The sequence below is a fragment of the Tachypleus tridentatus genome, chromosome 2, assembly GCF_004210375.1.
Source record: "Tachypleus tridentatus isolate NWPU-2018 chromosome 2, ASM421037v1, whole genome shotgun sequence".
In the NCBI taxonomy this organism is placed as follows: domain Eukaryota; kingdom Metazoa; phylum Arthropoda; class Merostomata; order Xiphosura; family Limulidae; genus Tachypleus; species Tachypleus tridentatus.
Window position 1 is genome coordinate 65,617,499 of NC_134826.1, and position 14,276 is coordinate 65,631,774.

General features: G+C 31.7%; 1 protein-coding gene across 3 annotated transcripts in view; it reads right to left on the reverse strand.

The window, feature by feature from the left end:
* Window positions 1–14,276, reverse strand: part of LOC143244043 (filamin-A-like) — a 64,533-nt gene that overhangs the window by 17,615 nt on the left and 32,642 nt on the right. For all 3 annotated transcript variants that reach the window (XM_076488030.1, XM_076488032.1, XM_076488031.1), the window contains exons 7-23: window positions 13,828–13,990; window positions 12,517–12,717; window positions 11,904–12,041; window positions 11,287–11,544; window positions 9,414–9,604; window positions 8,251–8,511; window positions 7,809–7,929; window positions 7,066–7,184; window positions 6,057–6,162; window positions 5,257–5,430; window positions 4,618–4,754; window positions 4,198–4,384; window positions 3,589–3,759; window positions 2,836–2,965; window positions 1,897–2,053; window positions 1,012–1,201; window positions 154–404 (exon numbers count right to left, since the gene is read on the reverse strand). In XM_076488030.1, the coding sequence (XP_076344145.1) occupies window positions 154–404; window positions 1,012–1,201; window positions 1,897–2,053; window positions 2,836–2,965; window positions 3,589–3,759; window positions 4,198–4,384; window positions 4,618–4,754; window positions 5,257–5,430; window positions 6,057–6,162; window positions 7,066–7,184; window positions 7,809–7,929; window positions 8,251–8,511; window positions 9,414–9,604; window positions 11,287–11,544; window positions 11,904–12,041; window positions 12,517–12,717; window positions 13,828–13,990 (2,955 nt within the window). The remainder of the gene's footprint in view (window positions 1–153; window positions 405–1,011; window positions 1,202–1,896; window positions 2,054–2,835; window positions 2,966–3,588; window positions 3,760–4,197; window positions 4,385–4,617; window positions 4,755–5,256; window positions 5,431–6,056; window positions 6,163–7,065; window positions 7,185–7,808; window positions 7,930–8,250; window positions 8,512–9,413; window positions 9,605–11,286; window positions 11,545–11,903; window positions 12,042–12,516; window positions 12,718–13,827; window positions 13,991–14,276) is intronic.

Genomic DNA, 14,276 nt, shown 5'->3' on the forward strand with positions numbered 1-14,276 from the left:
AGTCACTTTAGAAAGTCAGTTTACACAGTTACAACATATACCTGAAAGTATATAAAGAGAAATTGCAGAACTGAAGAAAATGTTCATAAATTTGTTTGATTCAATAAAATATTCATTACTGGTAAATCAGCAAATAGACTAAGATTCACTTACATTGACAGTATATTTTCCACCTGGCACAGGCTGGCCACCAAACTTGATACTGATGCTGTACTCTCCAGCATCTTTCAGGTTGTAATGGATGGAGAATGTGCCATCACCATTGTCCTCTACCCGTATGTCCACGTCTGAGTCGACTCCTGTGGTACTGGTAATTCTACAGGTAACGGCACCAGTTCCAGCCTGTTCTGCATTGACCGTAATGCAGTATTCTTCTCCGATAGTTAATCGTTCCTGTACACCCTCTTAAAGGAAAGAAAAAGAAGCAAGTGTAACAGACATACACTTGATAAAATTCTAACTCCTACACACAAAAAGAAGAATTGGGTCAGATAGGAGTAATGTAGTGGATCCTTTCTGTTTATTGTAATGTTTCACACACATCAGTGTATTATTGTCAAACATCTACTACTAGTGCTAAGAAAAGAAAACAAACTCAAAATTTATTATGTTGATGTCTCTTACTAGTTTGAAACTTTGTTTTCTGTTTATAAAATTCAAGATGAAAAAACAACTAACCAAATCCAGTGGTGAATACATGTAAATATATATATATATATATATATAAACACACACACAGACACCTACATGTTTATTCTATCCAATACATGTGCTATTTTCCACAGCCAGTGATTAATATATATGTATGTCTGTGTAAATATATATACACACACATACTCGTTGCATCTAATACATATGTTATGTTCGAAAGTCAGTGATTAATACACACACACACACTTTTATTCTATGCAATACATGTGTTCAATTCCAAAGCCACTTCTTTCTAATACACTGCTTTACATATAAACAAAACTAACACTAGTTTGTCAACAGTAATTCAGGAAAGACAACCTGTGATCTTGCATTTTTCTGCATGTCCAACAGCATAACTGTTAACTGTGAATGGAGCATTAGGCACTTCCTGTCCTCCATACTTTACATTCACTTTGTAAGTACCAACATCATCAGGAGTGTATTTCACTTTGTAGGTTCCATCGTGATTGTCCACAACTGTTGCTTTTTGCGGAGTATTGTCTGGGCCCTTTGGAAGATCAAAATACAAAGTTCTTTCTGTAAACAACCTAAAGATCTTAATAAAATCAATCAAAAATAACATTGTTTATGAAATCTCATTCCAACATTAATATTTTCTTTTAATGTGCTTCTCATTACTCTAAATTTTGTGATCCAATGTTATACACAAGGATGATATACTATATTATAAATATCTTTAAAAACAAAATCATGAAACTTGCAGCTGGAAGCTGGTTAAAGTATAAAACTGTAAAATAAAACAAATGAAATATTTTACAAAGAAAATCTGTAAGACAACAGACTGTTGCATCTTGATATCAGTATCAAGTAACTTATGAAGTTATTCATGTACATAGATAAACCATACCTTCACCAGAACTTCTGGTTTTGTGACACCCATATTGAAGTTATTCATACATATAAGTGAACCTCACCTTGACCAGAATGTTTGGTTCTGTGACACTCATATTGAAGTTATTCATACACATACATGAACCTCACCTTGATAAGAACTTTTGGTTCTGTGACACCCATATTGAAGTTATTCATACACATAAATGAACCTCACCTTGATAAGAACTTTTGGTTCTGTGACACCCATATTGAAGTTATTCATACACATAAATGAACCTCACCTTGATAAGAACTTCTGGTTCTGTGACACCCATATTGAAGTTATTCATACACATAAATGAACCTCACCTTGATAAGAACTTCTGGCTCTGCAACTCCTGCATCTTTAGCATCTATAGTAAACTCGACTGGAATACTAGCAGGCACACCCTTGTTGCTCACCCCCGGGCCTGTGACCTTTACATTCTTTGGCTCCACAGTAGGCTTCACCTTCATCTGGAAGGGGCTAAATTCCACCACCAAAGAAAGCTGCATTTATAATCAGTTTGTATTCTGTTTGAAGTGATTATACATATAATACTTTAAAGTTATGCAAAAGCTCTTTGAAATATCTTCAACATTCAACTTTCTCTCATCAAAAGAAACAGCATTATTTACATCAACCCTTAAGGTAGCTGTTGTTGAGAAAGTTTGTTGTTCAAGAAACAGAAAACATTAAATTGGACTTTTATTATGCTTCAAGTAACAGGAAATTGATGATTTGATCACTTTATTTGATACATAGTAAACAGGGAGAAGGTAACATGAACATTTATCCTGTTAATGAACAAGAAAAGGATAATAAGAGCAATCAGTCTGTTACTAAACAAGGAAAGGGTAACATGAGCATTCAGTCTGTTACTAAACAAGGAAAGGGTAACATGAGCATTCAGTCTGTTACTAAACAAGGAAAGGATAACATGAGCATTCAGTCTGTTACTAAACAAGAAAAGAGTCATGAACCTTTAGCTTATTACTGAGCAAGGAGAGGGTAACATGAAAATTTAGTCTGTTACTCAACAAGAGAAGATGACATGAACATTTAGCTTTTTACTGATCAAAGAAAGAATAACACAAACATTTAGGGACAACATGAACAATTAATTTGTTACTAATCAAACTGAATGATTTGCCCCAGTTGTTTATATTTTTTTTATTTATTTGTGTTCACATTTTTACTTTTATCATATTACAAGTAATTTTTTTATGATTGATCCTTTATATTTTCAACTTCAATTTTATAAGTACCTTCCAGGTATATCTTTTCCACCATATGTCACCTTCACATCACATTTGCTGTTCTCAGGAGGAGCAAAGTAGGTCACATCATAGGTTCCATCACCCTTGTCTTTAATCTGAGCCATTTTGGGTACTGGTCCTATGTAAAGTTAGTTTTTAAAAAATTAGTTTTGAGCTTTATAGCGATATTTGATTCTGTGTTTAAAATTAGAGATTTACATATTATGCTAAATAATACAAAACATTTTCAGAGTCTAGCCTCTATAACTCAGTTCCTGTTCAATCAGAAAGTATCAGAAGTATGCAACAGCATACAATGACGGAAACATAATATGATATTCTCACATTTAATATAGTTTTCTTCAATATTTTTAAATATACTGAATTACAAAATACCAAATGAATTACTTGTTCAAGATTCACTTTTAGATGAAAGAAATTTTTTTAAAACACAAATAAATTTACATATCAATAATTAACAAAGAGCTAGGTAAAACAATGACACAAATACAGATTTTTCAGATGAACAGACATAAGTTAATCTTATTCACTGCTAACAAATTAAGAGATACAAGGAAACAGAATGTACTTACAAGGCATGGAAGCTTCTTGGTAGTGGTTATTAGTGTGTATAAAAAAAAAAAAAACCACTGATGAACATACTTGGTGATTATAAGCAGTGGATAAAAACACAGAGAAGGTATCAGTATTTTTATTACAACAAGACTAAGTCATTCTAATAACACACAAGAATTCTTTTACCTTTTTCAGAATTGACATCTACTTTTAATGGAGCTTTTCCTGACTTTCTAGCATCCACGGTAAAGTTAAGTGGAACATTAGCACGACAGTTATTTGGTTCTAGACCTGGACCATGAGCTTGAACTTTGGAGGCATCAATCCCAACAGATGATGGAACCTTGAAAGGGCTTCCTACAGATACAGTTTTTTATGATCTTCAAAATTGAATAGTATGAACACTCAGAACTTTATCTTAGATAATGCTTTATAAATTTTTATTCTATGAATTCTATTCCCTCAATTAAAGGCACAATTTTTTTCAAGACACAATGTTAGATATGAGAATAAACTTATAATTTTTTTTTTTTTTACAAATAAATCATAAGTAAAACATTATAACTTACATAAATTCACATTAGAAAGTGATAAAAACCCTATAACCTGAGCTCTTTTAAAAGATAGACCTTTAGAAAGTACTTGGATTATAGCATTTCTATCATCTTATGTCAAGGTTTCTTGAGCCCATTTGTTTTTCTGACATCCTTCATAAATTACAATATATTTTGCAAATATAAGCAAGACAGTCTAGAATCACAACTTATAATTTATAATAAACAGAAACCTCCCTACCAGGAATATGTTGGTCAGCAAATTTGACAGCAATGTCATAATTGCCAGGTTCAAACGGAATGTATTCTACAGTGCAAGTGCCATCTCTGTTGTCCTTACATGTCATTTTGGCCTCAGAAGGACCTTCCACAGCAAGTCCTAGGTTACCAGCTCCAGCCCCCTTTGTCTCGATGGTAAAAGTGTTGGTCTGTATATATAATGTTTGTAGTAAGTTTAAATTTCTGATCTAAAACATCAATTACTGACACTTTCTTTCATAATATCTTTAACTGCAACTTAAATATCAAAGATCTGAAACAAATAATGAAATAAGTATTTTATAAAAACTTACTAAGTTTCGAATTATCAGTGTTATTAAAATCATTTCTGCATATGTTAATTATAAAAAAAATAAATTTGTTACATGCAATCACTAATTACCTGATTAACCACTCCATGCTCCAGCCCAGGCCCGTAAGCACGGCACTTTCGTGGATCACAACCCTTGGTAGCTGTAACCTTAAAAGGACTATTAGGAATAGGTACCCCTTCATATTTCACATCAACTTTATGTGGTCCTAGAGAAATAAACAAGAAATATTAAAAAATAATCACATAAATGTTGCTGATTTCTTATTAGCAACACTCCATTTTATTTTACCAAAGTTCTCAACTTCAGGAATGTTGACATCACTTTAGTCCTCGTTTGTAGAACAAAAAATTTATGTTAAGCTCAGATGACTGTTCTCACTCTGTAATATTTTATGAGTGACAATTGATTAAAACAGGGAGAATCCTGACACTATTTTGAAAGGTACAGTTAACAAATTGAAATCTTATCATAATAATAATAACAACATCACAGTTCCATCCTAGAACAGTCACAAAATAAAATCAACAAATTTTATGCTTTACAAAGAAATAATAACGGAATAAATGTATAAAATGAGAGAAACAATCGCTGAAATTTAATTAACACTTTCCATAAACAAGTGATATTTTACTTAAAGTTAAAAGAGGCCATTGTTTCTAAGATATCAGTTTAAGTAACACAATAATAAATAGATTATGAGAGATTACCTTCTTCAACTGGTGTATATGCTACTTTGTATGTTCCATCATCATTACCCTTCACCACAGAACCAGTGCGGGCACCAGAAGGATTTGTGATTACACAATCAAGCTTAGCATCGCTTCGCTTGGAGATGGCTCGTGCATCCACTGTAAAGTCTGTCAGAGAGCTTACGAAAACACCTAAAGAAATCAGTTCAGTTAGAAGGTCAACTAGTAAAGTAAGATAAGCTGTAAACACTACTGTATTGGTACAGCATTGAAATGTGAAACAAACTTAAAATGTGGTTGAATACTAACACAGCTATGTTTCTTTTGTATTAAACAGCAGAAAACTAAGATAAAAAAGCTTGCATTACACTAAATAATAATAAAATGTATGTACGACAAAAGAAGATAACAGTTTTAATGTCACATTTTTATGGCTCAAACTTCCATTAAGAACTAGGAGGAAACAATATTATGATCTAGTCTGACTTCAGTAGCAATGTATGGAAATCCATTGATATATCACAAAGTATAGGGAAACAAGCTTGCTCTATTTCAGAACAAATGGAACCTTGGTTGAAATTGTTCTTGGTTATATGAACTTCTTATTTGGTCCATTTTTTTCTAATATCAGTTATTACATTTTTGTTTTATTCTAAGTAAAGATAATCTTTCTTGGTTTGTGGATTAACAATGTTATATTTGGTTTTACTCTAGAAAGGAACTCTAGAAAGCTACAGAAATTAAATAACTGTACAAAAGATAAAAATAAAACAGTATTTATTATAAATTGCCAGGAGTAAGTTTGTAAAGATATTTACTTGGTTCTAGTCCATCTACCTTAACTTTGCTGACATCAAGCTTGGGCTGGACATCAACTTTGATGGGACTGTTTGGAATTTCTTTACCAGCAAACAAGACAGTAACCTACGAAGGAGAGAAACATTAACATCAAAGTACTACTACCTAGCCAAGAAGAGTAAAAATTTAACACTAATTCATGTGGTTCATAACAGTAATAAGTAACACTAAAACAGTATGTTATATTTGAGAAATGTTTATTATCTCACTGAATTATATATCATATTATTACCTCTACCACCAACAGTCAATTGAGATTATGTTTTTACTTTAACCTGAATGTGTGCAAATTTGTCAGCAAGATTTCACTGAAATAGCTGAATGGATTTTGATGAAAATTGGTATAAATGTGAACTGCGAGCCAACGTGGAAGTGATTAGTTTTGGAAGACTAAGATCATGGTCACAAAAACAAAACAATCCCTATTTTTAAAAAGGGACCAGTTTTTCATGCTATTTTTATTGTATAACTCAACTAAAAATGACTAGATTTTTGATGAAACCTGGAGGATACATGTAGAATATTATCCCTGAATAATATTTAATAATAATTTTTGTCTTGCTAAAAATGGTCCATGTCCATTCATAACAATAGACATACAGACAGATTTTCATATCTTTTGAGGTTTGAATATGATAAATACTGAGTGTATTCTACTATGTGATCCTCTAATTGATGAAACATGTTCACCACCTTTATAACTTATAGTAATATTTACATTTACAATTCAAATCTGCAAAATTATCTTAAGGATATGGATAGTATTTTATCACAAATATTTAAGATAAAGGTTAAAATAAAGCATCCAATAGTTAGATGTAATGTTTTGAAATCTGAATGTTACAAGTTTTGTACTATTTCCACCTACCTTATAGTTGGAGCTACATAAAAGGTTTGTACTATTTCCACCTACTTTATAGTTTCCTGGAGTTGGAGCTACATAATTAGTTTTGTTCTATTTCCACATACCTTATAATTTCCTGGAGTTGGAGCTACATAATCTACGGTGTATGTCTCGTCTTCATTATCCTGTATCTGTACGGGTACTTGTTTACCTTTATCATCAGTAAGCAATACCTGAAGATCACCTAGTGGTGACAGGAAAAATACCTCATTAACCCACCAATATGATACCAAAACATCACTTCAAAACCTTGACTACAACAGTTTCCTATTCCCTCTCAAAAGTAACAGGTATATCTAGTTTCTTAAACTGAGACTTTTTCTTCTCAAATTCAAAAATTAAATCTCTGTATCTATACAATGTCATTTATAGATAGTTATAATACTTTTGAAATCATGTCTTTTCACTTACCCATGTACAGAAACGTGTAGAAAACAATCTTAGTTACCCCATACACTTCACAATTCATTAGAAAGTAAGAAAAGCATTACATTTTACTCTTTAAACACAATTCACTTTTTCTGAACTTTTATATAAATATTATACTTTTCCTTTCACAGACATAGAAAATAACAGTATCATTAATCATATCATTTCCCATACTTAAGATCCTTTTGCCCATCAAGTTGTAAGCAAATACTGGATATTTAGTAATAAAGTTTATGCATTTATAAAAATGACATAAAGTAGAATAATAAAATAAGAACATTGTTACTTAATTTTAAAAAACTTAAAACTATTTATAGTATACTTCAGTCCCACAAAACAGTGAAAATAAATATCTCTTTATCAAGGAAAGCAGCTTTACCTTTTCCACAACCTTGAGCATCGACATTAAAGTGGGTTGGTGTCTGTGCTTTCACTCCCTTTTCAACCCCAGGACCAAACACTTTAATCTTTGAAGAGTCGGTGGGTTCAGATACATATACCTTGAAAATAAAGAAGTAAATTAGCATACAAAAAATTATAAACACATTTTAGGATTTCTTCTACTTCCTTAAGAAATACAAAACTTAATATTTTCTTGAAATAATCCAATATCAAACAAAGACGTCCAATTTTGAATAAAATTCACAATATCCATCCTTTAATTCCGTAAAGAAATCTTATTCACCAAGCCAACTTTCCAGCTAAAACAGCTTTTCCTATAGAGCTATTTATTCTATTGAAGAATAAGAATAGATGACTATTTAAAAATGGTCAACTTTTGTGTCTTTCCATAGGCTTTAGTAATAGATTTTTCAACTTACCCTAAAGGGGCTTTTCGGTATAGCTACTCCTCCGTAGTTGATCTGAACTGTGTGTTTGTTCTTCATGGTCGGGCGATAGGTGCACTTGTAGGTTCCATCTTTATTATCTTTTATCTTTACATCTACAGGTTTGAGATTTTCATCCAGCACAGAAACATCTAAAGGAGCAGGATTTCCAGCTTTGCGTGTATCAATTGTAAACTCTGTTGGCTGCCCCTGAATTACACCATTTGGTTGAAGACCTGGACCATGTGCTTCAACCTGGAATAAAATAAGATAACAATTACTAAAAACAAGATACTCACACACACACATGAATTTCTTCCATTCATGGAAAAATGTACTACGTTTTGCAAATTATAACACGATTTTTACAGTGATAAGAACATCAGCCTCATGGTGCAGAACACAAAACTACTTTAAAACTGTAATAAGAAATTTTCAAGCCTACACATCACATAAGTACAAATAAGTTTACAACCCCGAAACAAGAAAGTCAAATCTAATTATGACAGGAAGGAAAACTTTAGCTATGTTCCAAGTATACATTTGTAATTTTTACATAAGTAAACAACCCAGTACCCTTACAAAGATGATAACCATATACAACAGACCAAATCCCATATATCGTGTATAAAAAGATTACATGAATTTATTCCATAAAAAGGAGCTGAGTTAAAATTCATGATGTTATAGTTTGGTTAAGTGATATACTATTGTAAACATCTTGATCTTATAGTATGGTTAAATAATATACTGTTGTAAACATCTTGAAGTTATAGTCTAGTTAAGTAAAATCCTGTTGTAAACATCTTGATGTTATAGACTGGTTAAGTAATATGCTGTTGTAAACATCTTGATGTTACACTCCAGTCAAATAATATGCTGAATGGTTAAGTAATATGATGTTGTGGTCATCTATATTCTAGATTAAGTAACTTGTTAGATTCTCCCATCATACAGTACATATTAGTGTAAATAGAATCTGTCCCCAAGCTTTATTTTATCAGAGATTCGATGTTTTTCACCCTACCAGTTTTAAAGTTTTGTTTATTGAGTAAGAAAAAAATGGTAGGGTGAAAAACATCGAATCTCTGATAAAATAAAGCTTAGGGGCAGATTCTATTTACACTAATATAGAAACTTCCTTCCCCACAACACACCCTTTCTGGAAAAGTCTCTGAACTTGGTACAATCTCCGCCATGTAAGGGGAGTTTGGTATGTCTTCATTGTCACACAGAATGTGAACAGCATACTGTCCTGAAGCCGTAGGAAGATAGGAGATATCAGCTGAGCCATCACCATTGTCCTTACAATCAATCTTAGCCTGGGAAGGTCCCTCAATAGAGAAACCTAGAATAAAAATGTGAAGTCCTTTAGGTTGCTTCACAAGAACATAAGGTGAGTATGACTGTCCATAAGAAATTACCCAACTAAATACAATAACACTTTTCTACCTTCTACTCAAACCTAATGGTATTAGTGAAATGAAGAGATGGATAAACCTCATGTGATTTTATCTATTACATACAGCTTTAAACATACATTTCTGCTACATAAGTGAAGGTTTTTTGTGTATACTAATAGTAGTTCATCAAGTTAAACCTTACTGATATTTTCCATCCTTTTGTTAATAACTTGTACACTTATTGTAAATATTCTATTGTTAATAATGTTTTAATTTTAATATCTACAGAGGTGTAATAAAGCATTAACTAGTGAACTTCTACCAGAAGCTATTTTCTATTTAAGCTGAGAGTAAATGCATTCAAACAAAGAACAATCATGCCATTACAAGAAGCAAAAGACTGGTTAGGCAAGTTATAGATTTTCTAACCAAAAAGTGGGATTTTCAGGAAAGAAAAGTTGTGAGATGTGATTTACATTAAGTTGATTGTCTGAAAGTGTAGCCATATATAGTATGTATTAAAAAGGCTCCCAGCACCCATTGGTGTGGGTATGAACATCTAACACTTCCCTGTTATTACATCAGTTCACGTTAAGTTTATTTATATACAATTTTCATATTTACAGAAACAGTTATAAATAGCACAACAATGTACAACAAACTTTATTTTAAAATATAGGTAGAGCAACATTTACTTAAGACATAAAATTTAAAAAAATTAAAAATGACTCTAAATGTTTTAGTAGCTTCAACTACCATCATAAATAGTAAATATCTGTGAGAACAGTGTTTTTTTTTTAATATAAGAATGGTATAACTCAGTTTACTAGTTGACGTGAATATTGCACATGTAAAGTCGGTGTTTTCCTTAAATTCAGCACTATCACCAACCAACCCTTTATCTCTATTTAGCAAATGATTATTTAATTTACGTTAACCACTCATTTCAGTAAACTTTCTGATATTAAACTCATTTACTGTATTAGATTAATTTAAAATTATTATTTTATTTCACTGTATTGAGTAACCTGTTTCTGTATTCCATTTGGCCAGCAAAGAAATTAACATCTACATAGATAATTTGAAATCCACATTAGTGAACATAAAGGTTATGTGTGTAATAAAAATAGGTTGATTTCTCCACTAGCTTCATATGTGCAGTACTCATGTCATCCCAGTGAATTACAGGAAGTTCAATGATTCTTATATAAAAACCCACTCACTATTTCTGTAGCATTTTACTCATGATGGTAGCAGAAGCTATCAAAACATAAAGTCACTTTTAATTTTTAAAATTTTATTGTCTAATGTCAAGATTGTTTTACCTGTATTACATAAACATGTTACAATCTCATATCAGTGTTGATATAACTAAAGTCTTCTACTTAAAACCATACTAACAACAAATTAAATAAGATTAAATATATATTTAGACTGTGGTTCTTTTATTAATGCTTTTCATCTGTGTTCTTCATAATAACTGGGCTTAAAATAGGTAAATCTCTTAGGTTCTATTCTGAAATACCACCCTGAAGTTATTCTATTCTTGAAATAAATTATACATCTTAGACACGTGAAATATAATATTTAAGTTGAATAATTAAAACAAGGTCCATCTAACACTAACCTAAGGATCCAGTCTCTCCATTGGTTTCCACTGTAAAATTTGCTGGTAATCCAACAACACCACCTTTTAGTCCTGGCCCAAAGGCTCTAATTTTGGACACTTTGTGAGGACCAACATTCACTTGAAAAGGGCTACGAGGAACTTCCTGACCTCCGTAAGAAATGGTAATGATATATCGCCCTTCCTTTACAGGTTTGTAAACACATTCATAGGTACTTTCGTCAACCTTCTTGATGTCTATTTTTTCTTTTATACCTCCTGTTGTGAAAACACAAATACATTGATACAGAGTTTTATCTGACTTTATTAAAGAAATCTAATTCTGTGAAAACACAAACAATTTATGTGGAGTGTTATCTGCCCCTATTAAATAAATCTAATCTGTCTGTAAGAAATTCCACCCAAAGTTTCAACTTTTCACGAATTGGTGATTATAGCTAGTTCTAATATAACTGTGAAAGATGTAACCTAAGTGTGTAATTAATGAAAAAAATATACTATACTAGTCAAAACTGTGGTCTTTAATATATACTATACTGGTCAAAACTGAGGTCTTTAATATATTTTCCAATTCATTTTTTCATTGTATCTGTTTTATTTTTACAGTCAGTACTCACCAGGCCCTATCACCTTAATGTCCAGTTCTCCCTCTCCTGTTCCTGAAGTGACCACCTTAAAATCTGCTAGATCACCAACACGAACTCCATTGGCTTGCAAACCTCTCCCATATGCACGTACTTTTCTGGCATCAGCAACTATGAAAACAAAATACATTAGTAGATTAACTTATAAAACATCATGCAGTATTACACGAACACACTATTCCAATTTAATGTATGGATTAAATCTTTTTTAAATTCAAAAATTTTAATAAAGTTATATTTTCTAAGTTAGGAAATTCTCATTTCGTTAAGTTTTGGAAGACACAGAACTTAGTCATTCTTATCCAATTTAGCCATGCGTTCCTCTCTGCCTAGTTTAATGTTGTATAAATATAAAAACCCTGATACATACTACATGAAACACACAACACAATCATTTTTACCCAGTTTAGCCATGTGTTCCTCTCTGCCTAGTTTAATGTTATATAAATATAAAAACCCTGATACATAATACATGAAACACACAACACAGTCATTTTTACCCAGTTCAACCATGTGTTCCTCTTTACCTAGTTTAATACTGATAATATTTCTTTCAAAACATTTAAATAAAACTTATAAAACTGACCAGGTGAAACTTTCACACCAAATGGACTGTTTGGAATCTGTTGTCCAGCAAAGAAGACATTAACTGAATGAACACCAACAGTTTGAGCCACATATTCACAACGATAAACATCTTCGGAGATCTTCACTAGCCTGCAGAGGGTAGTTTTCCTGTTCCCCTGTTGATCAAGAATGATTACCTCCACTTGACCTTTACCAGCATCTACAACAGCACCAAATATCTTAAGCAATTATTAACTTTAAAAATGATGACTTTTTTTAATCTCTTGAGCAGAAACTGTCTACATTGAAATATTGGTAAAATTATTATAATTAATTAAAGTACAGGTGCATATCTATTAATTATTAATAGAAGTACTTAAGTGTTATACACAAAAACATACAATATGCCAATGAAACTTCAAAATAAATTAGGAAAACAAGATTTTAAATCACAAAGAACTTTTATAACTACAACAGTTATGTTGCCCCATATGAACCCACACGATGATCACTGATGTTTAAATGGAATTTAATGTAACGAACTACATTAATACCATCCACACCATGAAACTGCAACAATCAAGAATTAACAAGTTTAGTGACATTGTCAAAGTTTATACAAGCAAACACACACACATATTTGAATTATAGGCCCATAGAAGACAATTGTACACAAAAGTCATATTCTTACTGGTATGAGCATGAAATTACAGCTTAACAGACATATCAATTTAACACAGGATCGCAGCAAGATAAAAACAATGAATTAAGACGTATACTAAATATCTTATATATTCCAACTGTTACATTATCAAAATCAAGACAATTTTTGAAAGTTTACAAAAGGGTGATAAATCAGTACCTCGTTTGACTAGCAGGTACATGGGAAGTCCCTAATTCAAATTCCAAAGCCTCCAGTATCTATTATAAGAAATCCCATATGGTTGTGACAATGCTAACCTTAGAGTGAATCTATTTATAAGAATTCTTAGTCAGGTATTCTTACATGCTTGGTTGACAATGATGGCATAATTATAACGTAACAAAATTGTGAAGACATATAACATATGTGAAGGCAATATAACAAAACACTCAAACATACAAATGCATGCATTATCTGAAGGGTAAATATCAATTTTCATATATTCAAGTACTGTGCATGAGAGAACTAACAGTCCATAGGGATGAACATGTGTGTGATTGGGTTTCTGGATTGTTCCCCAATCTGGATCAAACCGGATTCGTTTGGAAGGGCATAAAACTCAGATATTGTTAGGACTTAGATTAAAAAATGAAATTGAGCTAGCTGTGACTACACAGTTAGTCATACCTTTGGTGAAAATATCAAAGTAGGTTGGGCGGCCAACCATCACTCCAGTAGGTTCCAACCCAGGACCACTAGCTGTCACCTTTTTGAAATCACCAACTATTCCCTCTACTTTCACATCATAGGGACTTTTTGGTACTTCCTTTCCTGCAAATAGTACTTTTACCTACAACAGATATAAATAAGCTTTTAAAACAGGAAGTGAAAATATTAGTTGTGGATCAGTATAAAACCAGCAAAACTTAATACATTATATATAGCTCTTCTGATATCTACTTCTAAAATAAACAATGTTTAAAGAGATTTACTAAGTGTAATAATAAAATCACCTAAAGTAAGTTCCAAAATAAAACAGACATTAAAGTGTAAATATTGAAATCTTCTTTCACTGAGAGTTATTTAACTTTTACTTATTTTTACTTAATAATTTTTTAAAATAATTTTATTTATTA